The sequence below is a fragment of the Siniperca chuatsi genome, linkage group LG22 (genome assembly GCF_020085105.1).
Source record: "Siniperca chuatsi isolate FFG_IHB_CAS linkage group LG22, ASM2008510v1, whole genome shotgun sequence".
Classification (NCBI taxonomy): domain Eukaryota; kingdom Metazoa; phylum Chordata; class Actinopteri; order Centrarchiformes; family Sinipercidae; genus Siniperca; species Siniperca chuatsi.
Window position 1 is genome coordinate 13,283,378 of NC_058063.1, and position 26,265 is coordinate 13,309,642.

The 26,265-nt window shown below is 40.9% G+C and overlaps 1 protein-coding gene and 1 long non-coding RNA gene across 3 annotated transcripts; one reads left to right on the forward strand and one right to left on the reverse strand.

Annotated features, from left to right (window-relative positions):
* Positions 1-2,243: 2,243 nt before the first annotated feature.
* LOC122870726 lies at positions 2,244-5,104 on the forward strand. The gene is made up of 2 exons (XR_006376650.1): positions 2,244-3,118; positions 4,086-5,104. It is a non-coding gene; the product is annotated as an uncharacterized LOC122870726 (long non-coding RNA).
* Positions 4,799-21,255, reverse strand: ntn5 (netrin 5). Of its 2 annotated transcripts, XM_044185111.1 has the most exons (7): positions 21,019-21,255; positions 13,763-15,237; positions 12,445-12,633; positions 10,169-10,318; positions 7,275-7,325; positions 6,125-6,205; positions 4,799-5,774 (listed from the first exon to the last, which is right to left on the reverse strand). In XM_044185111.1, the coding sequence occupies exons 2-7, from the start codon at positions 15,225-15,227 to the stop codon at positions 5,188-5,190; spliced, it is 2,523 nt and encodes an 840-aa protein (XP_044041046.1). In that variant the 5' UTR covers positions 15,228-15,237; positions 21,019-21,255; the 3' UTR covers positions 4,799-5,187. The 2 variants fall into 2 exon arrangements, with proteins under 2 accessions (XP_044041046.1, XP_044041044.1); XM_044185109.1 differs by lacking the exon at positions 10,169-10,318 and having other exon boundaries at positions 21,019-21,143.
* Positions 21,256-26,265: the final 5,010 nt, after the last annotated feature.

Here is a 26,265-nt window from a genome sequence, read left to right on the forward strand (position 1 = left end):
TTACTTGAGGCTTTTACTACTCTTGGTTCCCAAAGGATGTAGAACAAGCAAAAGCTCAAAAGTGGGGGGAAAATTGTCGTTTTAAAGTTGTAGTGGAGAAAACAATGTATTTCTTTGTGGTACAGTGTTGTTTCCTGTACTTGTACAGGCAGATGGACTGGGTGGCACAGGGAGTAACGTGAAGTTGAAATGTGTTTGAGGAAAAATCAGGGGTGCAGATGTTGTTAAAAGGTCAGGGGTCACCTCCCCGAGCCTGAAATCCAATCGGTCACGGTTCAAATCCAACTAGACGGAGTTCACCCGAAGTGTACGCCCCATAAAAGTCATTCACACACACATACACAACATGTTGGAAGCCAACACACATACACATACACATACAGCCCATGTTCGACCCATCCACGCCACAGATGGGAGTCTCTTTTCAACCACACCACCTGGGCAGGCCGGGCTTATGTTACCCCCAACCTTTTACCCCCCTCACTCTTTTGATCGCTAATCCTGGCCCCCGACTCCAGCCCTCCAGTACTAATAGACTGAGGACTGTGTGTAGACGCCATAACAACATCCAGAACAAAACTGAAAGAAAATGGTGGGATCACCCTGTTGCCCTCTGCATCATAAATCACCTGTTGCCTCTAAAACGGTGGCTGCCAAAATAAAGTCGCGCTTGACGACTACAAAGACAAAATGAGGTTCAGACTACCGACTACAAAGCTGAGGAAGGCCTGAGACGTCCCAGACATTTGTGACCAAAGACTGGACCAGACGACTGGTCGACACCTGGGGCTGGTGGGAAACTTTTTACAAGTCAGATTCTGGACATGTGACAGCACTTGTGCCATACAGTTTCGACACTCCCACTAAGTTCTTACCAACTGTCTTATCTACAAAGATTATACAGTAATGTTTTTTATGTGGAAATTCTTTGCTACATATTGAGTCATTTGTATAAACTTATTTTGAAAGTAAACGTAACAAATCAACATGAAACTTCTGACCTTGACTTTATTGTTACGGTCAGCTCTTTTTTATTTTTTTTTACTAAATAATAATAAAAAAATAATACTAAAACTAAAAAACAACCTTGTTTGCAACCGACTTGTGTGTTTTTGAGCGTTCAGAGACCGTCACAGGAATGTGGGCCTCTTAAGGTGGAGCTGACACTGTATGTAAGTTAATTTGCTTTTTTATTATTTATATTTTCTGCTATATTTATAGTCTGTGTTGACACGTGTCCACAGTTTTGACACACTACTGGTCATCCAAAGTTATTCTCATGAATTGCTGGTCAAATGATATTATCTCATGGATAAAGAATGATTGGGATCCATTTAATCTACAATTCAGCAGACTTTTTGCGGATGCAAACACCATACAGTAATTCAAATGCAGATATTATTTTTGACATAATAGGGATGAATCCCCTCTGGACTATGGAAGAAAGATCGTACAAAATGAGCTGAATAAGAATAAGAAGTATCTGCACAAACCGCAATTGCTGAAATTATTTTTCAAGGACATGTCAGAGTTTGAGAGCTTTTTGAAGGCATTTCTTTTTTGTGCTGTTCTGCTTTTTTTGTGTGATTGAAGAGAGACAGACACATGGACGAAAAACAGTTGTGGAAGAAGTATATTCAGATCCTTAACTTATGTAAAAGTACTAATAACACACTGTGAAAATACTCCACTACAAGTAAAAGCTCTGCATTCAAAACCTTACTTAAGTGAAAGTATGTAAGTGTTATCAGCATAAAAGCAAAGGTATTACTTTATATACTGTTGGGTAGTTTAATCTACAGCAATGCATTATATTCTACATATAAGATCATCATATGTTTGTACTTTTCATGAGCTCAGAAAAACAGCCTGTTTTCAGCTTTGTGACGATGCATTTTCCAGCTGATCGAAGTTGGGTTTTAATTTTTTTTAAACTTCATCGTTCAGTATATAAGAACAATTCAAATTCAAAATCATCAAAGTTGGAGATACATGGTTTTCACTGAACAGGAAGGTCATGAAAAATTATAATCCGAAAAGTAACTAAAGCTGTCAGACAAAAGTAGTGGAGTAAAAAGTACAATATTTGCCTCTGACATGCAGTGGAGTAGAAGTAGAAAGTGGTTAAAAAATGGAAATACTCAAGTAAAGTACAAGTACTTTAAATTTGTACTTAAGTACAGTACTCGAGTGAATGTACTTAGTTATGAAAAGAGGGGAATATGGAAAAGGTTCAGTGGTCCAATGATGGTGGCAATGATTTTGCTCTTGAAAATAACATTTCACTCCGTTACTTTTGGCCATAATTTGTGGGAAATTTAAAACAGCGAATGCTGCTGGAGTGCACATGTTTGTACTACAGTATATATACGTGTGTGTGTGTGTGTGTGCATGTGTGTGTCATGGTGTTGCTGCCCGGAGCTGTGCCATGCTTGATTAGTCCTAATCTAGCTAGGAGTCAGGTTGCTGTGTCGGCGGTGTGTCTGTATGGAAGGCATGCAGGCTGCGGATCACAGGGATTGACCCTCTGCCTCTCAGGTTAACAGAAGCCCTGTGTGTGTGTGTGTGTGTGTGTATGTGTGTGTCCTGAAAACAGTGTGACGGTGAAACTTGCTGAAGTTGGACTTGAGCTTTTGGATGTGAAACAACAACTTGGAGTGTGTGAGGAAAATATGTACTTGCTTTGAGAAGTGAGTAAAGTGACATTTGAAGGGTGTGTATGTGTGTGTGAGAAAAAAAGGAACTGAGAGGATAAAAATAAGAGTGAGTGCGCGTGTTTGCAAGAGGGCTAGTTGAACTTTGGCTGTGGCTGCAGCGCAGGAGTCACCTCTCGTAAAACGTACCCTCAGCAGGTTGTAAACATAATACCGCACACTCACAAACACACACTGCTGATGTTCCACAGCAGCTCAGAAAAGTGTGTTGTCGGTTTAAAGTGGACAAAGCCGCAGATGACGTGCCCCCCCCCCTGCAGCAGAACCAGTCGTGGGCTTAAGTTGTCTGTTAGTGTCTGTGTAAGTGTGTGTGTTTGGGGAGTTTTAGGATCAAACCCTCATGTCGACAGAGGCTGCACTGAGGAGACGACCGCTGACAGGTGCTTCCTGCAGCAACGCAGCAGGTGCTTCGCGTTCACACACACACACGCACACACACACACGCACACACACACAGAGTCTGTCCCTCCCCCCTCTCATTCCCTCTGACACACACACAAGTTTGTATTATTATACATGTGCGGATGTGACCGTAACCCTGCACTCTGCTTTACATGCTTAACTGTTATAGCTGCTGTCATGTGTTTGCTTGTTTTTTTCTTGTGCAGCCATTAAAATGAATCATTTTGAGTCTCGATTGGTTGAACTTTTACCAGTTTTTGTCACTGCCTTTTCAGGTTGCATGAAAACATTGTAACATTATGTTTTCTTTACCCACAACTAGTGCTAACCCTAACCTTACCCAAACAATAGTTCTGCACTGTTGTGATTTTACAAGATAATGCTTACAGCTGCAGAGTCACACCCATCTTATTTGTTGAAAGCCCAGACTTAAAAGAACATTTTTATTGTTGATTTTAAAACCAAGCACTACCAAACAGCCCACAGGTATTGCTTGCTTTTATTTGATAGAACTATAATTGAGATTTCTATTACAATCTGTGTTGACACTTCCACAATTTTGACACTAAGCTGCCGTAGGAAATGTGAGTCCCCTGTCCTACTGGTAAGCAGTTGACTTAAATGGTTTTTACTGGTCGGCAGGTCATACTTGTGACTTTGCAACTAAGCACTCACTACAGACCAGCAAAATATGTTCATATTGGATTTGCCTGATATTCTTTACTTGCTAAGCTGGCTAGAACAAATTTTGGGGGCCCTAAGGAAACAAAATGTTGTAATCACAATCCTGATAAAAAAAAAGAATCTTTTGAGTATAGTTTCTATAGGGACCCCGTTTATTATGTGGCCCCAAGAAGAAGCTTGTGAAGACATTTGGACCTCTTGAGTATAAAATAACCAAGCCCACAGACACTCCCTCAGTGTCATCAGTCAGCGAGTCTATTTTTCTCTTTTTATTTTCAATCACAGGCTCCAGCACAGTGGCACAGCCAATCACTGACACGGCCGCAACCAAAACAACATGGCTGCTCAACAAATAGGAGCTCTTCCATCTGTCTTAATATACCCCACCGCCACCATTTCCCCTGGGCTATGACGCCATAGCTCCCAAATGGAAACAGAAGTCATGACGACAGGTTGGACCAATGCTTTTTAGATCAGTATCTGGGCTCGTAACAGTCTATCTGAGGATTCCTATATGGTTAGAAAATGAGGCTCAGGTTAGTTTGGTCTCTGTGTCAGCTGTCCAATGAGGGAGCAGATTGTAGATAGTGTCAATTTCCCCAAATAATGTAAGTTATGTAATGTTTGTGTGAGTGACCTGGAGCTTGTATTGCTTTTATCCCAACTACTAAAAACACACGTGAAGAGGGCAAAAGCAGAAAAAGGCAAAACTGTATTAGAAAATAATTGGACATATTACAGACGCACAATTTTAGGCTCAGAAGATTAGTAAAGAAATAATTGAAAAAAATGTAAAGATAAAAAGATTTATGAATTTTACAAATGTGTGGTAGAATATTTAACCTTTAATAATTTTGTATACTACTGTTATTTATTTAGACTGTCAGTGTTTCCTTGTTTGTGTGTGTACAAAAAGTGATCCAAGAATAAATATGATTCAAATAATCTTAAAAAAAAAAAAATCTTCATAAGACAAAAAATACTGCATGGCATTTCAGTCAGAGTTTAGTCAAACTTTAATTTTCAAAAGCTTCTTTATTAGAAAATATTAAAATTTTATAACTAATATTTCACATTGCAATAATTTTGTTGGTGGAATTTTTGAATATTTTCATCATCGGTGAGTTTTGCAGCAGAAAGTTGGCCTTTACCCTCCAAAAAACCCTTAGCATTTGAACATCACATAACAGGTGTGTATGTGTTTGTGTGTGTTGTTGAAGTTCTCTGAACTTTCTCCAGGCCGGGGGAGCAAACTCACGCCTGTTTCTCCTGACACTGTAAAAAAGAGCACTTTCCTCTCCTTGTAGCTCTTTTTGCAGTATGTCCGGAAAGGTGGAGGATAAAAACTCTTCCTGTTATTTTTACGTCTCCCTATGATTTTTGTTTTTCACCCAGGACCTTGAGTGGAGCACACCAGAGCGAGTGTGGTTGGCGTGGGAGTCGCCTCTGTGGATTTAACCTTGCGGTCTGTGTGAGGGTGTGTGTGCGGCACCACTGAGATCTGAGTGTTGTCCACATTCACAGAGTGTGTGTTCGTGCTGTGAGGCTCGGTGTCTTTCTCAGTCAGCAGGTGAGGGGGGATGTACCCAGACTGGGGCTTTGTTTGCTCCCTGCGATGGTGGTTGTTGGGGGGATTTGGCGGGCAGCGGCCCCTCTTGTCCTGCCCCCGGAAGCCCCTCAGTTTGGGGCTCCAGTGTTCCCGCCACTGGAGGGCCAGAGTGGAGCGGTCTGCCACCAGGCGACTCTCCTCAGGGCCCCAGCCCCTCTCCCCCTCCTCTGCACCGATCAGGAGGAAGGTCCGGCCCACGTGGAGGGCGGGGCAGCCGCAGCTGAGGTCGCGATCAGGGACCCAGAGGGAGTGGGGGCCCCTGCGAACGCGGGAGGTGGACCCCGTGCGGAAGACGGTTTGGATTGAGATGGAGAACTGCCACCAGGGACCTGAACGCTCCATCCCTCTCACCTGCACCTTCAGCACTGAGAAAGAAACAGATGCAACATATATATAAAGACACATTTTTTAAACTATATTTTTGTATCATTATCCTTTTTTATCTATTATTTTGATTCTTTCAGTCTTTAAATATTTAGGTTTTGTGTGACCCAAATTTAGTTTCATTCATCAGATATACAGTAGGTTACATATGATTAAAATTTTCTGTAGATCCATTTGTTTTGTTCATGTCTGAACATCCGTTATAATATGTTGAAAAATCTATTTAAATGCAGTTTTAATATGGATTAAACTTTGTGGCAGAATCAATGAGAAATTAGATCATTATTTTTCTTTTTTGACAAGGTAATAAATAAAAAAACATGACACCAACCATAGTCCTTGAGACAATAGGTCTCCAAGTTCATCCTGACTTTAACCTGAGAGGGCTGGCAGTATGAAACACACTCCTCCGCTATAACAGAGAGAGAAAGAGAGGGAGGGGGGGAGAATGCATCAAATGAGAGGGTATCATTTCATAGCAAGCATATCAGCACATGTCTTTTCCCCTAATTACAATATGGCTGCTTCTATTTGTCATCACAGTATCCTGTGACTAACAGATGACCTCTACTGCAGCAGGTGGGACATTCCTCAAGCCGCCACTAGGAGGGAGTGGTTAGCTACTGCATGAGGAGTTAGAGTTAGAGTCTCAATTCAAGGACCCCCCTGTTGAAGAAATGTGGCCCATGGTAAGCCTTCAGAGAAGATTTTTAATTTGATATATGATTACATAGAAGTGCTATAAATGTGTATGTTGTACATGATGTGACATCAACAGGGTTAACAGGATAGTTTAGAAAGTTTGAGTTCCTCAAACATTCCTTATTTGTACATTTTATTCTAGCACCTTTCACACTAGTGTGATTTACAAAAAGATCAAAAGAGATAAACAGATATACAAAGGAGTGGATGAACCAATATTTGGACAAAAAAAAAGAAGACCATAATTCATACATACTTAACATTAGGGGTTGGGCGATATGGATAAAAATCGTCTATCATGTGTAATTTCTTACTGTGATATCATACATTTTTTAAAATTAAACTGACAAACAGTTTATACATGAAATAACCATGAAGGAATTTCTGTTTAGTCCTGTGAGTTATATATTTGAAAATTCAAAGTAATTCATCACATTGATGCAAAAAAATCCTGTAAATCCAATATTACCATAAGTCAAACAGTCCTGCTCACTGATTTGCGACATTACTCACAATGACCAAATACAAGCAGAGATGTTAAAGGGGTAGTTACCATAGTATAAATAGTATTGAAAAATCTCTGATGGTAGACAAAGCTATATTGTCTCACCGTATATACTGTAATATCGCCCAACCCTACTTAATATAAAAATGTTAAATAATTGTGGAAACATGCTAACAGGTGAGACACTGAAAGATCACCTCAAACTGTATCAGATGTATTTATTGATAGATTAAAATATAAGCCCGTGTCATTTCTGCCCTGTAAATCTACTCACCTATGCTGTATTGAGATTGGTACACTGGGGTCGGTGCGACCTCTTGAATTCCTGCAAACATAAACACAGTTTCAAACAGGTGACAGGAACAGATACACACAGAGACGCTTCAGCCTACCTACATGAGCTGTCAGGTTGTTGCAGACTGTGTGTGTTATGTGTGCTATGCTTGAATGCCTCTCGGTGCGTGGGGCATGTCTGCACAGAAGATAAGCAAGTGTCAAAAACGTGTGTGGTCCTTTTTTTATGATGCTGGAAAACACACTCTCTGTTGCTCACTTGAAAATAACACACAGACACAAACTTTGCTTTTGGTAATTTAATAAGGTCAAATCATCACTTCTTGTATGGTTTTGTCTCAAACATTAAACAGAGTCTAATAAAGTTTGCGTGAGTGTGTGTGTGTGTGTGTGTGTGTGTGTGTGTGTGTGTGTGTGTGTGTGTGTGGGAACTTGTAGATGGAAGATGAACAACTTGCTGGTCTGTACATACATTATCCAGGCCTCTTGTAAAAGTATGCGTGTGTGTGACAGTGCAGCCATATTTTACCAAGTTCAGACTCAGTCCCCCCCGTCCGTGTCCTGTCCTCTCTGACACAACTGGGCCAGTGACACCCTACACCCCCATCCAGCTGACTGTCCCCCACTTTTAAAACACAGGAAGGTGCTTTATGTACATACACATGTGTGTGTATGTACATAAAGTATGTGTGAGAAGTCAAAATTAGGCAAATGAAGGATACCTGTGTGAGCAGGGCTGGGTACCTTTTGAAATGTTTAGATACCAGTGCCTATACGATACCTGAGTTTTGTTACTCACACTAAGATAATACGTTTCTCGATATCTTGTGAGGAATATAAAACTGATTTATCTACAACAACCTTTTTTCATTGAATAAAAGAAGCCCAACTTTTCAAATATTAAACGTATAGCTACACACAAGCAGTTGTACACAAACTTTGCCTAAAGGAAATGTAAAATAGGGGGAAAACATTATTTAAATCAAGAAATATCTGATCAACAAAAAAGTAAACAAGACAACATGACTACAAATCAGACCATCACCTATAATATTCTAAAATGCAGTTACTGCACTTTGGATACTCTTCAGAGTGCAAGGAGAAAATGCAGTATCTACCAACAAAATGTGTTAATTCAGCTTTCTTGTCCATTGTAACTAGTTTGTTTAAGAAAATAAACTATATTTTGATTATTTAGGTTCCATAGTTCATAGGAATTAAATATAAATGTCTTGCTAGGGGTCTGTTTGTCCTTCTTCTATTGATATTTATATTATAACTAATGTAATAAATTAATTTACAATCTGAATGATCAAAATATATAATTCAAAGGTGGTGGAAATATCATGAATTCCACTTGAGTCAAAAGCTGAGATGACAGCTACTGAAATCTGGTAACATTATGTTAGCTAAGCACCAGCTAGCTTTCCCTTCATATAGCTCTCTTGCTTTAGCTAAGGTTAGTTACATTAGCTTAGCTGGAGTTTAGCAGTGGGTTTTCTCCATCATGGTTGGATTTAGCTACGGCTTCATTTTATTATGTGGAATAACTATAATAACTGCATATTTTCATTTGCAGATAACAGTAAGCAAACAGTAAGTAAATTTAGTTAAGTGAAGTCTAGTTGTGGCTATCTCACCAGCTAGCCTTCCCTTCATATAGCTCTCATGCTTTAGCTATCTATTTGGCTTTCTTTTCTCTCAATTTTGACCAAATATGCAGTTACTGTGTTTTGCCTTTGCACGGGAGGACAGCAGAGACACATATTTAATTCTGTGGACGTCCTGTGCTGCTCAAGGTGTGGATAAAAAGGTTCAGTAGGAGCTAACTTTAAGATCATCTTGGGCTGCTGCGTGCCCTTTGGTCTGTCTGATGAGAGGAGGTGTTAGAGGTGGTGGTGGGGGGTAAGAGATGCTATACATAGCCTGAGATGGTCTGGCAGTAAAAACAAACAAGGTTTTCTTTCACTCACTCCTTTCACTGGGAGAGTTATGAGTCTGGGCCCTGTGATGGGGGGTGCTTTGAGCTGCACAACAGGTGTGAAGCTCACCACCACTGGCTCCCTATGTCACCTGATTGGGGCTTACATAGCGTCAGTGCCTGTGTAGTTGTCGGCACTCGTGCGATTAGCCGGGGAAGTGCACGTGGATTAGCGCTCATGGCTGAAGTCGGTGCTGGCCAGGCACACAGATATGAGTAGCAACAAACCACTTGATCTGACGCGGATCCCAGATCAGCTGGAGATGAGGTTTCCCTGTAGGGGTCAGCTCATGTTAATGCTGCTATGGAAACTGTCTCTAGGGATGATGAAAAGGGGACACGCTGGGAGATTGGGCCAAATTAGTCTGGACAGCAGCGGCCCCTTTTATATTGAGCTACTACTTGATAAAGGTTTAGAGAGCTCGATAGGAGGTTTAATCCATTTAGGCCACAAGCAAATCAGGTTGAAGGAGAAATTAAAGAGGTCACTTTGTCATGACAACAGAAGACAACAAACTATTAAAAGTCTGTAATTTATTTTAGCAGGGTGTCATGCATCGAATGCAGAGAGAACATTTTTTGTTTAGATAAATTAAGACTCATAATCCATATTAAAACAAGTTCTCCAGCCAATGTTGATTGGTTTGTAAGTGCATGACTGTCTTCTGATTTGTCCCATTCATGGTAAAGGCTTGATTAAGTTTAGGCAACTCAAACTACTTGGATAAGGTTAGGGAAAGGCCACGGTCATTGTCAAGAAACACCAGGATTGGGGACCTCCTCTTCAAACGTTTATTAGGCGCTAAAATGTCATGCTACTTCTGCCTTTGCTTCTCTGAGATAACTGCCATTATTTGCAGCTTTCCAGTTTCTGAATAAACATTAAGACTTACGTATGCAGGGCCGCAGAGGGGACCTGCCCTGTTTGTATCCCGGGGCACAGCGGTTACACCTGAGGCCGGTCACCCCTTCTCGACACAGACACTGACCTGATGTCTGGTTACACCAGTGACCCACTGCTCCCAAAGCATGGCACTGACACGCTTAAAAAGAGAATGAGAAGATTAGGGAAGTGATGCTGTTGTCTTTTTTTGTAGCCTTGAGGTTAAAGCAGCAATAATTTATGTTTTTTACGCCACTTGGGGGCAGCAAAACAAGCTCAAAATCCAACAGACATAACATGCCATTATTAAGTTAATGCAGTGATGTGTTGGCAAACAAATGCGTAGTTTCACATCCAGCAGACAGACAAAATTTGCATAGTCTCTCTCCATCTGACAACTGTATATCCAATATTCGCCATCCTTTTATCTCTGTTTTGGATTCCACCAACTCCTGAGGGAAATATCTGGATCTTTAGCTGATAGATGAGATGTGGTCATTAGCTAGTCGCTAACTTTGCCTGTCTGCTGTTTGGTGCCAGGCAGGTGGTTTATCAAAACTTTTTTGTTGAAAAATGCTTCCTACTGGATACGACACTGATGAGAGCCATGAGGGTGAACGAAAACAGTAAAGTTGTGGGTTGTAAAACCAAAACAATGAGCGGAAAGATGCTAATATGCTCCGTAGACCTGAGGGGAACTGCAGAGTTGGGTGACAATCTTTGTGGGTTCATAATACACGAAACATTGCTAGTACAAAAATATTAAGTAGTGCAGCTTTAAAGAAGTAGTCTTGCGGTTGGTTCAGATACCCAGTGAAGATTTTCAGTGGCCAACCGTAAAAGACGTGGTTGTACTGGGCAGCTTCCACATGTGAATATGTTTCATTTGTATGAATATAAAATAGGCATGGAAACAAGCAAGTGTATTTGTTGAGCTGCCCTGGCTTTGTGGAGAAGAATGCGTCGAGTTGTGACAACAAGGAAGCAAGTTAAAGATATATTAAACCAAAAACTGGTCAATAGAAAGAATTAAGAAGACCATCCATCAGTGACAGGACACGGGTTTAATCCTGCTTGACAGCATCCGTCCTCAGGGAGTGTCCTTGAACAAAGACACAAGACCTGTACTAACACCATAAAAGCTATTTTGTAGCTGTCTTGTTGGGCAAACAAAGACAAATTCCTGCATAGAGCTATCAACTGAATGTCACATGATGGCAGGGATGATTTACTGACAACACTAATATATTTGCAACATATCAAAATTGGTCAGGGATAGAACAATAAGGTCCTGGACTTATTTCCATCGTTATCCCTGGTGCTTTTAGCCCTTCAGTCTGGAGAACAATCCTGTATCTAAATTAATTTCTTATCTGTTTTATTCCCCCTCAATGTTGGTTGTTGTGATGCTGTATAATGATTACTGCCTGGATTTGATATGGTTTACATTGCAAAGCTTTTTATTTAGCACTGCTATCACAGGATAAGACCCAATGAGAGAAGACAGATAGACAGAGGAAGCCACACTTCAGCAGCTATGCTCACACTCTAGTAATGTTTACACAAATCCTTACAATGAGTCCAAACAACCTGACTGGAGAAAATGAGTAATTGGCCTCTGAAGGGTAACTCGGTGAAATATAGCATCAATAAATTAAAGCTGAGATGTAAGTCTGTGTGGTGGAGGATATGGATTTAAAGTTTGCTTTTGTTTCGTGCATAAAAAGTGATAAAATATGGGGATGTTTAATCATAGCTCATATTTTCTTATCCCTTTGTCAAGCTCACAGACAGCCCACTAACTATGGATATTTCAGGCCCGTGGTCAAGCTTCTACATGAGCATGCTAGGGTGTCACAGTCACTTAGGACATGTGACCAGTCAAAGGTCAGGGGTCACAGCAGATGCCAACCGGTGGTAACGATGGGGATACAGGTGGCAGCTCAGTGGGGTCTGTGTGTGTTTTTGTGTATGTATCGCTAACAGGAATAGCTGTCCACTCTCACAATGTAACCACCCCATAAACACTTCTGTACGCTCGGACAGAGACAGAGTGGGCATGTAAACACACTCAGAGACATGCATTCAGACAGTCAGACATAAATACTGTCTCTCACACACTATGATTTGCTTTTCATCTTCCAGGAATGTTTTCAAGGTCATTCACCCACACATATGCACAAATATACTAACAAGGATACACTTCCTTCTTCCCCTTAATGCTGTCCCAAACACACACACTGTAAACACACACACACACACACACACACACATCTAGTGACTGACGTTGGCAGGCCTTGCGGTGGTTCACCGGCTTGCTGTGGTCGCGGGTGTATCCATTCTGGCAGTACTGGCAGTGGCGTCCGGCCGTGTGGTGGCGACACTTCTGACACACACCTCCGCTACGCCTGCCCGACTGCTGAAACACCTCCATGCTGAAGCGGCACTTGTTTGAATGGCCGTTACACTCACAGGCTGGACAAGGGAGAGAAATAATGAACACCAATGAAGAAAATGATCATCACATCGTCACAAGATCTCACATCCAATGTTTTGGATTGGTTCCTTTTTGATAGGTAACTTTCAGGTTCAGGGGTTGGGAAACACAGGAGGAATGCTTATTTAAGTGGTGGCATCATTGTTGTGTTGGTTAGTAATGACGATGCGATGACACTGACTTCTATGGAGCTGATCTCTTTTTTAAAGTATTTTTTGGGCATTTTATGCATTTATTATAGAGTCGAGAGCAGAAACATGACGGAAGAGAGAGATGGAGATTTGACATGCAACAAAAGTCAGACTTGAACAAGGGATGTTGCGGTTCATGGTCGGGGCCTTAAACGCAGAGGCAACCACGGCACCCCGATCTCTGTTTATTCTCACAGGAACAGATGTAAACAACATGTAAATAATAGTGCCCACTCCAGCTCCTCTCTCACAGGAGAATGGCACAAAGGGGGGGCCCGGTGTCATCGGCATCTTCATTACTGAGTAACACAACGCAGACATCACCGGTTAAACACAGACACATTCAAATAGCTTGTCCATATTATCGCTTAAGCAATATTACACGAGAGGGTGTGCTTTAATAATGACGTTAAAGCTCACCCTCTCGTGTTATATTGCGATTATACAACAGTTACCAACAAAATAAAAGATGTAATACAAATGTATTCCCGTTGTGGGGCAATTCGCTCTCAAAATAAAAAACTTTTTGCTATGTGTTATCTCTGTTTCCCTTGAAACACATGGGGTCTCACTAATAACTGGAAAACAATCAGTCACAATCAGTAGAATCATATGTATGTATGTGCTCAATCTTGTTGTAACTAAGTCTGTCTTCCCCTGTATTAGAAACAGTCAGGTATCTTGGCCTCTGCTGCACTGAGCTTTATGGAGGTGCAATGTCAAATCTCTGGAGTACCCCTTACATGGATCAGGAGGATTTACAGTATACTACTATATAATATATTTTGTAGTATGGCTTGTGTTGCATATGTTTATTTATCATTTAAAAATAGTTAAAAACATGAACAAATGTGCAGGGTACAACATTACAAATCTTTAAAAATATTTTCATTCAGCAAGAGGATGCAGGACTCACCAACACAGGGGTTTGGGTGTGTGGGTGTCGCTCGATGCCATGGTCTGTCGCAGTAGAACTCCTCGCACACATCACAGTCTGGCCCCGCTGTGTGATGCTCACACATGCACACTGCTCGGCCTGTGTCGTCACGGCGACACCTCGAAGCATGTCCATTACATTTACACCTGCCACCAACTTGCAGGTCCGAGAGGGCCAGGGGTGCTCGGACAAAAGCAGAGGGTGGGGCCACCTGCAGACTCATGGAGCTTTGCTTTGTGTTGAGATTATTGTTCCTCCTCTTCCTCAGTTCCCGCCCCTTGTTGCTCCTACTCCGCCCCTCAACTGTCCAATTACAACCTCCATTGGGGCAAGGCAGCCAATGATTATTTTCCTTCTTGCGGCCTCGCCCTCTGCCTTTCCCGCCTTTCTTTGATGAAGCAAGTGTGTCCGTACTAAAACTATCACCCCCTTCCTTGCTGGTCACATTGTGTCCATCTTCATCTTGACCTGACCCTTTATAATGACCCTTCCTTCCATGTTTGTCCACTTTCACCCCTTTGTTCCTCCCCGTTATCTCTGAGTTTTTTGTCTCCCTTTCAAAAAATGCCAGTGTATTATCTGTGTTCAACTTGTCGACCTGATCTCCAGTGCGCACCTTGTAGCCCGATCTCCACCTCAGAAGCCCAGTCCCTCTGTCACCTTCTGCACCATCACGCCATCGTGCTTCTTCTTTCTTATCCAAGTTGCCCACCTTGGTGTCTTTGGACACCTGGTGGAAGACCACACGGATGTCCGTGGCCGTCACCCAGTCCTGGAGGGTGTGGCTGTGGTCAAAATCAGGAGAGGATGGCCGTCCGTCCAGGGTGGAGAAGGCCAGCACCATGCCGCCCCTCTGCTTTTGCAGGGGGCGAGGGTCTGAACAGAGGGGCTCTGTCTCTTGGTGCCTTGTCTGGGCCACCGTCTGGGATGGCAGCCTGAAGTTTCCAAGGCAGTCGTTGGAGTAGTGCTGCATCGGCCTCCATGTCCGTCCATAGTCCATCGACTTGAGAATAGAGATGGAGATGGGGTCCGATGGCTCCCCCTGCTGGCAGAACTGCAAACTTATGTAAGTGATCTCAAAGCGGCGGCCCAGTGGTAGCGTGAGGACCCATTCTCCGGTGTCAGGACCTCCGTGAGCCATCCAGCAGGTGAGGTTGTGGGGGTTGTGGAGGTCCGTCAAGGTGGTGATGTTGCTGTCATAATCAGGCCCTTGTAGCGAGTGGCTAGCATTGACTGGGATGCCATATGCGGCGTTGATGAACTCCGACAGGCAGTGTCGTGGGCGGCCGTCTAGTTGGTAGCAGGGGTCATGAGGCGAAGTCCAGCTCAATGGGGTGTGGGAAAGGGAAGAGGAGACGAGGGAGGGGGGAAGGAAAAGGAGGAGTAGAAGGAAAACAGGGAAGAGAGAGGTGGAGGGGGGAGGGGAAAAGGGTAGGAACATCATGTCATCCAGCCTGTGGAAGACATTTTTTAAATGATTTTTAAGAGAAAACCATGGGAGCTAGATCATAAAAAAAAAACACAAAGTGATTGATTTATATGACTTGCATTTGAAGCCAAAGAAGGAAATCTAAGATAGACCACCTGTGCCTTTATTGAAAACACACGATACCAGCTCACTGCATCACTTCAACTGGACCTTATTGGCTTTTGGTAGATGCCAGTAAAGATCTCATCCCGTAAAAATGTAATCTCCGATCTTCACAGTAGTGTTGGCCACTGGTTTGAACCCGTGACCTTGACAGCCTTTAAGAACACATTCGTCTTAAAACTCCCCTCAGCCCCAAAAAGAGTGGATGAGTGCGGATGAAGAAGGGCGCGCACCCAGCGGGTCTGTCTGAAATGACAAAAAACATGCCCGACAGCTGGGGCTAAACCCAGAGCTGGACCACATCCATCACGTTTATGGCTCTCCTTTTCAAATCACTTTACCGTCGGCCAGTGCTGCAGGCGAGTGAAGTGCCTGAGCATGAGTGGTGTGAAGTGTTATCGAGCAGAAAAGAGGGTATGAGAAAAAAGACAGAACGAAATGAGGAGAGGGAAGGAGAAGAGTTTAGGAGATTAGTCTTGAGGATGGTAGGAAATGATTTATAGATCGAAATGTGTGTTCGGCTTGAGCCCCTACATGGATACTTCCGTGGTAAAGACAAACACAGACTTGTGTATGTCCGCAGTGCGAACAAATCCCTTCCCGTCTGTTACAACTGGTGATGAGTGTAATTTATTTCTCTGTCAAGATTTGATACCCGAGAGCATTAATTTTGGCATGTGGACAAAATGAACAATGCATGTACTTGCTCTGGAACAGTGATTTATTGTTTTTACTGCTCACATGAAGCCCAGAAGCACATTCCCAACAAGCACTTGTTTATTTGTTTCTATGAAAGTTCAGCACCTTCCACTTTTACTTTTGGGTCATTCTTCCCTCTTAAGAGGTCATTTTCTCATCAATAACTACCTTCCTTCCACATTTTCAAACAACTTTTCCTCTGCTCTTCCGTCTCCCTACCCATCTATCACCTGCCCCCTTCATTCTGTTCTAGGAATATTCTTAACTGCTGCGAGATTGATGATGTCCTAACAAGCGTTTGACACTGACAGCAAAGTCAGCAGGGCTTCATAAACCAAACCCGTAGGAGAGGACGGGGCTGAGATCCTCTCCGGCCTCGTCATCCCGCTCAATTAGCCAACGACCGAAATATGAGGCTTCCCTCAGGGACCACACAGCTTTGAGGGGCCTGTGAGGAGTCCATGGCACTCCCTCTGTTGCCTCGGACAATCTGCTCTGCTCCTGACCTCCAAAAGCAAAGACATGCTAGAAAGTGGATCAACCAAACCTGGTTGAGGACAAAAGCCAAAATCAGGCATGTAATGTGCCCCTGTTTTGTGGTGTTGCTACAGGAAACGCTACAAGCAACGAGTGCAGTGATGAGTGGTCTGACTGTGACCCTGGTGCCACTGAGCCACATTCCTGGGGTCCAGAATGCCTCAGTTGGTCATTCCTGATGTGTCAAGACATGCCCCACGGGAACCTGAACGCACTGATAAAAAGCAGGACTTATAAGTTGATCAGGTGATTAATTAGGTCTCTGGTTTCATATGGTGTCAATGTCTTGGCTGCATAAGAAGGGAAGACTGTCAAAGAGATTATGAGCAGGGTAAAGGTTATTAGAGGATTCAGGGAAGTGGTGGAAGAATTCATTCTGGATGAAGAATGACGAGTGAGCGTAGGCGGGTGGGGGTTCAGGGTTGGGACGAGTGAAACACACAAGACTAGAAGAGAAAGGGGGCGGTTGTTTAACATTCCCATGACATGCACTTGCTCTTGTCTTTGTCACATTACATGACTAATTAAACATCGGCCCATTACAACCACTTTGATAAATGGATGCTCATCTGAGAGAGGCCCCTGAGATTTTTAATGCGCCCCTCTAGGCCAAATCCAGACTCTCTCTTCTTCCAAAACCAGATCATCTGTCTGGCACCGCCGCCGGAACCCACCGGATGTGGTTTCAACGGTTTTTCTCCGCTGCTTTCCATAAATTCACACGGCCGGGGTGTTGGAAGAACACGTTGAAGATGAACGGCATTCACTGTAAAGTGCAGTTAATGCATATTGACTACAAATAGCACATGTTCGTTTGTTTCTTTTTCCCCAGTAAACCACAAATTGAGAAAAGAAAACATAACCCTTAAAAAATACAAATATGCCTTAATTTTGGAGACATCAAGTTTCAGAGAAAAAGTTTTGAAATAACTTGGCAGCAATCTCTGTCTTTCAAAAAGCTTATACAGCCAAATAGTGGTAAGATGAGATCAACATCTCCGGCGGGTGATCTTTAGAAGCAGCTATGCTTGGCTGGCAAGGGGCTGGAAAAATACTTGCTGACAACCTGGGGGCATGTTTACAGCATAGTCGAACAGAGGAGAGCGCTCATGTTCATGCTCTGCAGTCCCTATTTATTTCCCTAAAGTAATTCTTCTTCTATTCTTCATCATGCTGAAATGTGTCTGGTGCACTTAAAGAAGCCAAAATATTAATGTCAGGAAGAGAAACAAATGCATTATTTTATGGTTAGAATTTGTTCATATACATTGCCTATAAAAAAAATATTCACCGTCTTGGATGTTTACATGTTTTATTGTCTTACAACACTGAATCAAAGTAGATTTAATATGGCTTATTTGACACTGATAAACACAAATATGTCAAAGTGAAATCATATCTTACCAACATGATATACATTAAATACAAATATAAAGTAGTAAGTATTCATCCCCTACAAGTCAGTATCATACTGTCTAATACTGTTTTGTAATATGGTGGGGTTGTTGGAGGGAAATGTGACTCCATCGGGTAATAAAACAGGAATAAAGATCTATTAGAGAAGACGCAAGAGGAAGCATGAAGGAGTTTGTAGCTATTTGTTTTTTGATAATTGCGGGTTTATGTCTATTTCTATATTTTATGTATTTATGTACTGCATATCTTCTGTTGTTTTTTAATGGCAGTTGCAAGGCAGAGAATCTAAGAGGAAAGGCAAGGAACATATACATAACCACGGAGTAGCAACATGGGAAATTTGTTGTGTTTTGACCTATAAATGTACATTTTTAGAGCTTTATTTTGCTACAACAAACTCATTTATTGTGATTTAGCAGGACTTGAGGGCTGTAAGTTATGAAAATAAAGCGTAGAAACCTCTGGTGTGGTATTCTCTCTTGCTACCTGTAAACTCTCTTTGGCCTGTCCACACTTTAGAGCTGTGGGCCTGTCTGGGTCTGGAGCTGTTCTGGTGAACAGATGAGCTGGATTTGGCCTGTCTCACACATTTTAACATTCCTCGTCATGGGCAACAGCCCTGGCCGGCAAGACGGAGGCAAATATGTTCAAATGAAATTGCTTTGCCGCTTTGTGATGAGTTTCGAAAGACTAAATTGTGGCTTGTACAAATAAACAGACAATTTTATATCAGGCCGACAGTCGCTGGGAAGATTTCCCAGGGTTCTACATTGCAGCTCTACTCTAAGACACAGAGCCTTTAAATAAATATGATCAATTATATAAGCTCTCTCTTATAGCCTACACGTTTGAAGCTGGACCAAGGCACCTGTTGGTGCATGTTACCACACTGACACCTTTGTTAATTTGCAATTGTCCTCAGCTGGTCAGAAATACAACACTGGGCTTCGGGTGAGAAGAGAAAGGCTACGTATGCGGTCTGTATTCTCAAACTGCATTCCTGCCTGCACAGTTGAAGCCCATGTGTGTGTTATTCCACACGGAGCAGATTCCAGGAGTTCTGTTTTAGGTGTAATAATCTAATTTTAGTGGGGCAGCCCCGGGAGGTGAAAGCAACAGACAGCACAAAATGGATTATCACTGCTTGTATCTTTAGCTAAAGGCCTCTGTCCTTCACGTTTGCACCTCCAACAAACTGCCAATCCGGTGCATGTGCGGGGGCCCCCAGGGGCCAACTGCACCTCCACAGACACATGGAGGGTGTCTCTGCTTCTGCATTGACCCATGAGCCCTGCTTACTTCATTTTTGAATAAAAAAACACATGTCACCCACTTGATATTTACAGCCTCATACAAGTTGGCAAGACTCTCAGCAGCTCCAGCTTCACATGTTGATATTGAGGAACAGATGGAAATGAAATCATTGTGATTCCATGTTGCAGTCATGCCAAAGACAACCTCGGGCATGATGGAAATTCAAGTAAGGCCTCTGGGTTGTAATTGTGTGTCAATTAAATCCACAGTGTCATACAGGGGGTTAATAAAGAGGAGCAGGTGGTGACACAAAAACACAAAAATACTCCAGAGCTGCACTCTTTATGAGCACAAAAACAAATAAAAAGCACCCATAATTTTTATTGGCAAATGTATTATTAAAATTGGTTATCAGATTATAAAAAATAAATAAACAGCCTGTTTTAATTAATCACACTAAAGGCCCCGACTGTAAAACTGCATGACGCCCCTGCATCGTTAAAACAAAAGCAGCAATCTGCCATATATGTCTATTAAAGCAAATACGGTATATTTTCTCTTGGATACAAGTGTTGCAAAGGGATTTTAGGGAAACTAATGAACTACAGACGGACCTTAAAAGGAAAACAGCCTGCAGTCACACGCAGGTTGCGGGCGTTGCTTTTAATGACCTGAGAATAATGATTCACTTGCTTCGGTTCATTAAACACAAATGTTTATCATATTTAGTCTGATTACTTTGGCAAGAGCCAACAGTGAAGCCCGGAGACTAATTGCCTCCATTCTGCAGAGCTAATTGCACTTGTTAAGCAGAAATTGGCTGCAGTCAATTAGCTTTATCTCACAGAGAGGAACAATAATATTTACAGTGTTGGGCTTTCACAGTTTGATCAAACAACTTAATTCAGATTTTTTTTTTTTATCTTGATAATTAGTCTTGTATGTGTTTGGCATTAAGGACATTTTTTTCCCTCCCAATTTAGGTCCAGCTAATTAAAAATCGTTATGTTCACGTTTTATGTTTTTGTTTTTTATTAACACACACTGACAAAAATCGAACATATATGCTTAACATTTCTTACAATTATAAGCATATTAGATTTGGGATTGTCCCAGCGGCAACATGCAGAAACAAGATGTGTAAAAAAGTTCAAGTTAAGGAGTTATAAGGAAATTCGGTCCTAGTTTGTAAAGTAAAAACATGTGGTTTAATGAAAACAATTTATATATTCATTAATATATATATATATTATATTAATATGCAAACTCACCCATTTGGTCTGTAGTCTAATAGGTTTATGCACTAAAATCAGTCAAATACAGTGTAGAATTAACGTAAACAACCAAGTATTTATGTTTTAAAAAATATATAGGCCAATAACAGATAATAATAAAAAAGTCTGATACATGCATATCGGCTGAATTTCTAAGCATAAGTAAGCGATGTCGTTAAAAACATCAGGCTACTCCTTCCGTTTGGTAAATTATTAGACACTTTAGACCAGAAAACACAACACAGTGTTAAATGCTCCTCTGATGAATTTTAAGGTACATTTTGCAAATAAATTTCTGTGAATTTCTGCCTTTTCTTTGCCCTCTATTTCAGTGACAAACAACACTTGCCGTTCATTTTACGCGCGACTTCAGCAGAGATAAAACTTCGCAAACACATCAAGTACCACAGAGTCCCAGCCAATAAACATTTTGAAAGAGGGAGAAATAATTCACAGCAGCTCACCATGTGAGTCCGAGTGATTCTCCTTCTCCGTACTTCTCCTGCTCCTGCGGTCCCTCCTCATTAAGAGAAGCGCAGCAAGTGTCCGGACATCCAGCTCCAGCGTTTCTGCAGAGGAGCAGAGCAGAAGACAAACCTACCGCGAGGGGGGCAACACACCGGGTACTGGAGGAGGAGGAGAAGGAGGAGGAGGGGGGGAGAGATAAATTAACGGGATCAGCTGGGAGGTGAGTCTCTCCATATAGTAACTGAAGCAAGCCAAGCGCTCCCACCTCGAGAGGAGTCACATCCTGCTTGACGCACAGCGCACCTCTGCCAGACTGGATCACATGGCAAAATGTATCCATCAAATTCAAACAAGGACGTTATTTATTAAACTGGCTGATGATGTTTTAGATAACGTTTTTGTGTGTGTGGAGAGTCTAATGGTGACACCCACTTGTCATCTTGCTGTATGTCATCCTAACTCGTCCTTATTATTTTCTAACTGATTTTTATTAAACGAGTAGTAAATAATGTAATGTGTTTTCACTGAATCTCAATGACAAACTTATTTATCCCAGTCTAATGCATTAATCAGATATTGGCTATACAGAAAAGCTGTAAAACTGTGGTACTTTTCACTACTGTATAAATTACATCTATATTCAAGTATATTTACTCAAGCACCACAATTACATACAAAATTGAGCTACTTGTATCTTACTTGAGTGGGCTATCACCATTTTTAAGCTACTTTACTCCACTGCATTTTTATACAAGTTACTTTTGTGTGATTTTACATACAAATATATATGATCTGCTTGTAAAAAAAGATGCATTACAGGGGCCATTTTTCTGCATTGACTTTTACTTTTGACACTTTAAATACATTTTGCTGCTAATACTCCTGTACTTATGTAATTTTTTCACTGCAGGACTTTTATTTATAATAGTATTTTTACATTGTGGTATTGCTACTTTTACTTAAGGAAAATGATCTGAATACTTCCTCCACCACTTGTTAAATGAAGCACAGATACAGATTAAACTACCCAATAAAATAAAAAATACCAAAACCTCAAACTACCTCTTTCATGTTAATGAATTAATAATAATAGTAATAATAATAATAATAATGTACCACTTTTGCATAATGAGTCATTTTTCTTTTGATACATTTTGATAATACCTCTGCACTTGCTAGAGTATATTTTACAAGGAATTTCTGCTTTTATTTAAAGCCCCTGAAAATATAATTTCAAATCATAAGTATTTCTCTACAACATTAAATATTTGACTAAATAAGCCACAATCAAAATTAAATATGTATAATTTATTAAGAGTTTAACTCTATGAAAACGGCTTAATCAGGACTGTGGATAACAACGCCACAACTGTTATCAATTTACAATTCAAATGTTCGTAATTCCTGATTGGTGCATGGAAGTACATGACATCAGCTTGTTCCCACAGAGCCCTGCCCACTTAAAATCAGTGAGAAGAACCCAGACAGAAATGCAAACATAAAAATCTCTCAGTCGAAATAACCAAAACTGTTTTAACTTGTGTTCTTGTAGGATCCTGTTGCTCATAATAAGAAGTGAATTGAGGAAATAGGTTTTCGGGACCTTTAACTAACTAAATTGGTAACACATTGCAGTCACTTGATGGTAAGCTGAGTGTCATAATTTATCTGAAAATAGACCGTTTTACTGTATTCGTTGTTACAAAGCTCTGGAGAAAACACTACATCAGACATACAAACGTCCACACACGTGAAGGGGAAATGTTCCTGAAACAGATTGATCTGCTTTAGAGACAAGTGGCATTTTTTTTAACTTTCAAGGCAGTTTTTCCTTCTTTAAAAGAAAACTAGAATTTTAAGACTCAATTAAACATTTCATGGCTTGTTAAGGACATTTTTTTACACTGTGCAGATCCTCCACATCCAGGTTTATTACCACTGGCGGGCAAATTGAGGACCCAGAGGGAAAGCCAGTTGCAAAAGTCTTATCTCGTATCTCGTCCAGGCAAAGATCTCACTCTCCAGTTTGTTCCAATTATCCCTCAGTGGAATAGGAAAAATGGTTGAAGTTAATTGGCTGGAGTGGATCGTTCTCAGATGTGAAGCAAAACTGATACAGATGGAAATATAAGAAAGAGAATGGAGGAGGAGGGTGGAAGGAGGGAAGACGCTTGATTGGAGAGGAGGAAACTTTCCCAGAGAAAGCCATAAAGCTGATTGATGACTTCCCTCGAGGAATGTTTCCCCAGGTGTGCTTTGTGTGTGTGTGTGCGTGTTTGAGCATGTGTGTGTCTAGTAGTTACAGTGCAGTTAAGAAATGCTATCCTTGGACGCAGGACAAGTGCAATAAAGTAAATTGAGGGGTGAAATAGCACGTTTATCCGTCAATATTGCTCTTTGGCAGTATAAACACAAAGACACAAGAGAATTCAATGAGCTGAGATGGGAGTGGAACTAAATTGTTACCATTTAATGAATGATTTAAATAACACAAATACTACTTGATAACAGAAATCGTCCCTAAAAATGATATTAAAAAAATGTTTAACTGCTTAATAAAAACTTCGGGTGGTCCTTGACAGGTGCTTTGCGCTGCCAAAGTTTGCACCCTGCAGCTAAGAGTGTGCTAAGAGACTCAAAACATAATAAACAAAATACCATGGAGGTGTAATTATAAAAGTCAACATTAAACCACTGTGACAGAATAAGAGCAGATTTCACAATATGGGTGTTTATTTGATGGATTAGCTATGCTTAAATATCTAAAGTGCTACAATATGGCATTGTTCTTTGGTTTAATGATCAGGTATGAACATGAAGATGTAATATATAGAAATAATATTTTTTGCATCCACAGTCTACACTTGTTTCTTAATTACTGATGCAAAGAAACACCACATATTCTTTAAAAAAAATCTCAAATGTATTTTTTTATGCTACGAATGGGATTATGTTCTATCCTGAAAAATAGTTCTAAACATATTTACAAGAAGAATTAATACTGGAAGGGAAAGATTTACTGCAAAGGTGCAGAAAGAGATAAAAGTAATCTACCCTGGTGTATGAAAATATGTGGAAACTGATAACAGAATATAGTCAGCATGAAGGAAAGCAATGGAATCTAGACTTATAAAAGGCTTGAGAAACAAAGTTATTCAAAAACTGAGTCAACTAAATCAAATGTTTTTCTCAATATAATGAATAAGGCAAAAGGTAACAGTAAATTAATTTGGAAGAATATAATAATCTTTTAAGGAGTGTCCCAAATTTTCAACTCAGAGCAAAGGAAATATGAAGTGAAGACAATGGGTGTACCGCACCATTTAGTTTATATATTAATGATCTCCCACAACAGTGTCATGGGATAGAGTTGCGAATGTATGCATATGACACTGTTGTATACACATGTGCAAAAACAGCTGAGCTAGCATCTGTAAAGCTAACTGCTATGGAAATGATTACACAGCAGCAATAGGTAAGACAAATGGTACGTTTTTCTGCAAAACAAATATGCAGCCCCTTAATTTTTACATTCTTAACAAGGGTTGAAAAGATTGATCAAGTTACTGAATTTAAATATCTTGGAGACTGTCAAGTGCAGACATACTATGTTTATATTCAAGTGACAAAGACTTTTAGCAGCCATAATAATTATGACCAGAGAAAAGGAGGAAGCCAGATGAAGTTGTTATAAAGCGACAAAGTCATGTATGGAGGAGGTTGAGGTGGATGGATGGTGCAACAAAACATCGGACTTTAACATTGGAGATCGCTGTTTGTTTAGTTTCTAACCGACAGTCAACATTTTTTTTAAAGCATGACCACGATCGTTCCCTAACTTCAACTGAGTTTTTATTACTCATCGTATGTATGTTATAATTGTGACGTGCCAAGGGACTGCAGATTTATATTAAATTGTACATGGTCCCTTACAAATAAATGCCTAAACAAGATCTGTTGGGCCAAATAAGGTCCTGGAGGAAAGGTGACGAGGTAAAGAAATAACTGCCACATTAGTTCTTCCTTCATTGTGTTACAGTTTTCGGTCTTTTCGAGCTGATGTTTTCCTTCAAGCCTTTAGCACAGCAGCATCTTCTGAAAAACTTTAAAAATTAGCACAATTCAGTGTGTGTTCGACTTTGGGATATCAAGGCTGAGAGGCTGTAAGAAGATCCTCTATTAACTTGGAGATGAATCTCATATGTCCTGTCCATTTCAGGGATCCCCCCCCCCAAGTAGATCTTCAAGGAGATCATGTTTCCTCCCCTCTGAACTTCTCCAATGCATACTGCAGTATGGAGAGGAAGGAAATGATGAACAGACAAGTCCTGCACCTTGCAACAGGCTTCGATTTTGATCTGGATGATCATCTCTGGACACTAAAATGGATTAAAAACAAACTAAATGGCATTGTTCTCCCTCAGAAATCTACACATAGCATTTTATTGCTGGTAACTATGATGATTTGTTTTTGGTGTTTTAATGCAACAATTAAGATGTCTTTAAAAAAAAACAGCAACCTTGATTGATGGCTTTGGCTCTAAAACATGGTTGGCAAAAAGAGCCAAGAGTGGAAAATCATCCTGGTTGCCATGAATCCAAATGAAATGTTTTTGTTTTTCCAAGTTTCCCTCACTTTGTTTCTGAAGTGTTGACAGGTGCTGGGTAGAGATGGGGAGCGGACTGTGGTTCTGCACTGAAGGAAAACTCACCAATAAACCGCAAGTTAACCTGCTGCATTTAAGGATCAACGGTCAAGTGAAACAAGTGTTTTACCTTCTGCTTATGATGATATAACAATACCTTGTCCTCAAAGGGAAACAGGTAGATGACAAATAGCTTGTAGCAAGCTAAAAATCCAGAAATTCCAACAGGCATTTGGTAGCAAAAAGGGTCTAAAGATGCAGACCAGGGACTTTTGTTAGCCACGAGCAACCACCTGTTTGTACATAACAAGTTTTTGTCCATTATTCACCTTTACCAATTAAGTAATAGCACAAAAATCAAAGCAGTTCTTCATTCTTCTTTAGGAGCCAAAAACATTCCTTGATCCTTTTGTTTTGCAGTTAATTGAGAAACAAAGTGGAAGTAATGCAGCTTATCAATTAAAAAGGAAACAAAACTGAACGCTGTGTCCAATAAAAGATTAAAAATGGAAGCTTCCACAGGAACAAAATCACTACCAAACATCAACACTATACATCTTGCCTGTGAAAAACAGGATAAAAATATTGTATCATTCA

What these genes read in the sequence shown, in the direction of transcription:
- ntn5 (XM_044185111.1), bottom strand. Translation starts at nt 15,227, where the DNA reads ATGATGTTCCTACCCTTTTCCCCTCCCCCCTCCACCTCTCTCTTCCCT. An exon ending in ACACCCAAACCCCTGTGTTG is followed by an intron (nt 12,634 to 13,762) that starts GTGAGTCCTGCA and finishes TCCCTTGTCCAG; the next exon opens with CCTGTGAGTGTAACGGCCAT. An exon ending in CTATTGTCTCAAGGACTATG is followed by an intron (nt 5,775 to 6,124) that starts GTTGGTGTCATG and finishes TTTCTTTCTCAG; the next exon opens with TGCTGAAGGTGCAGGTGAGA.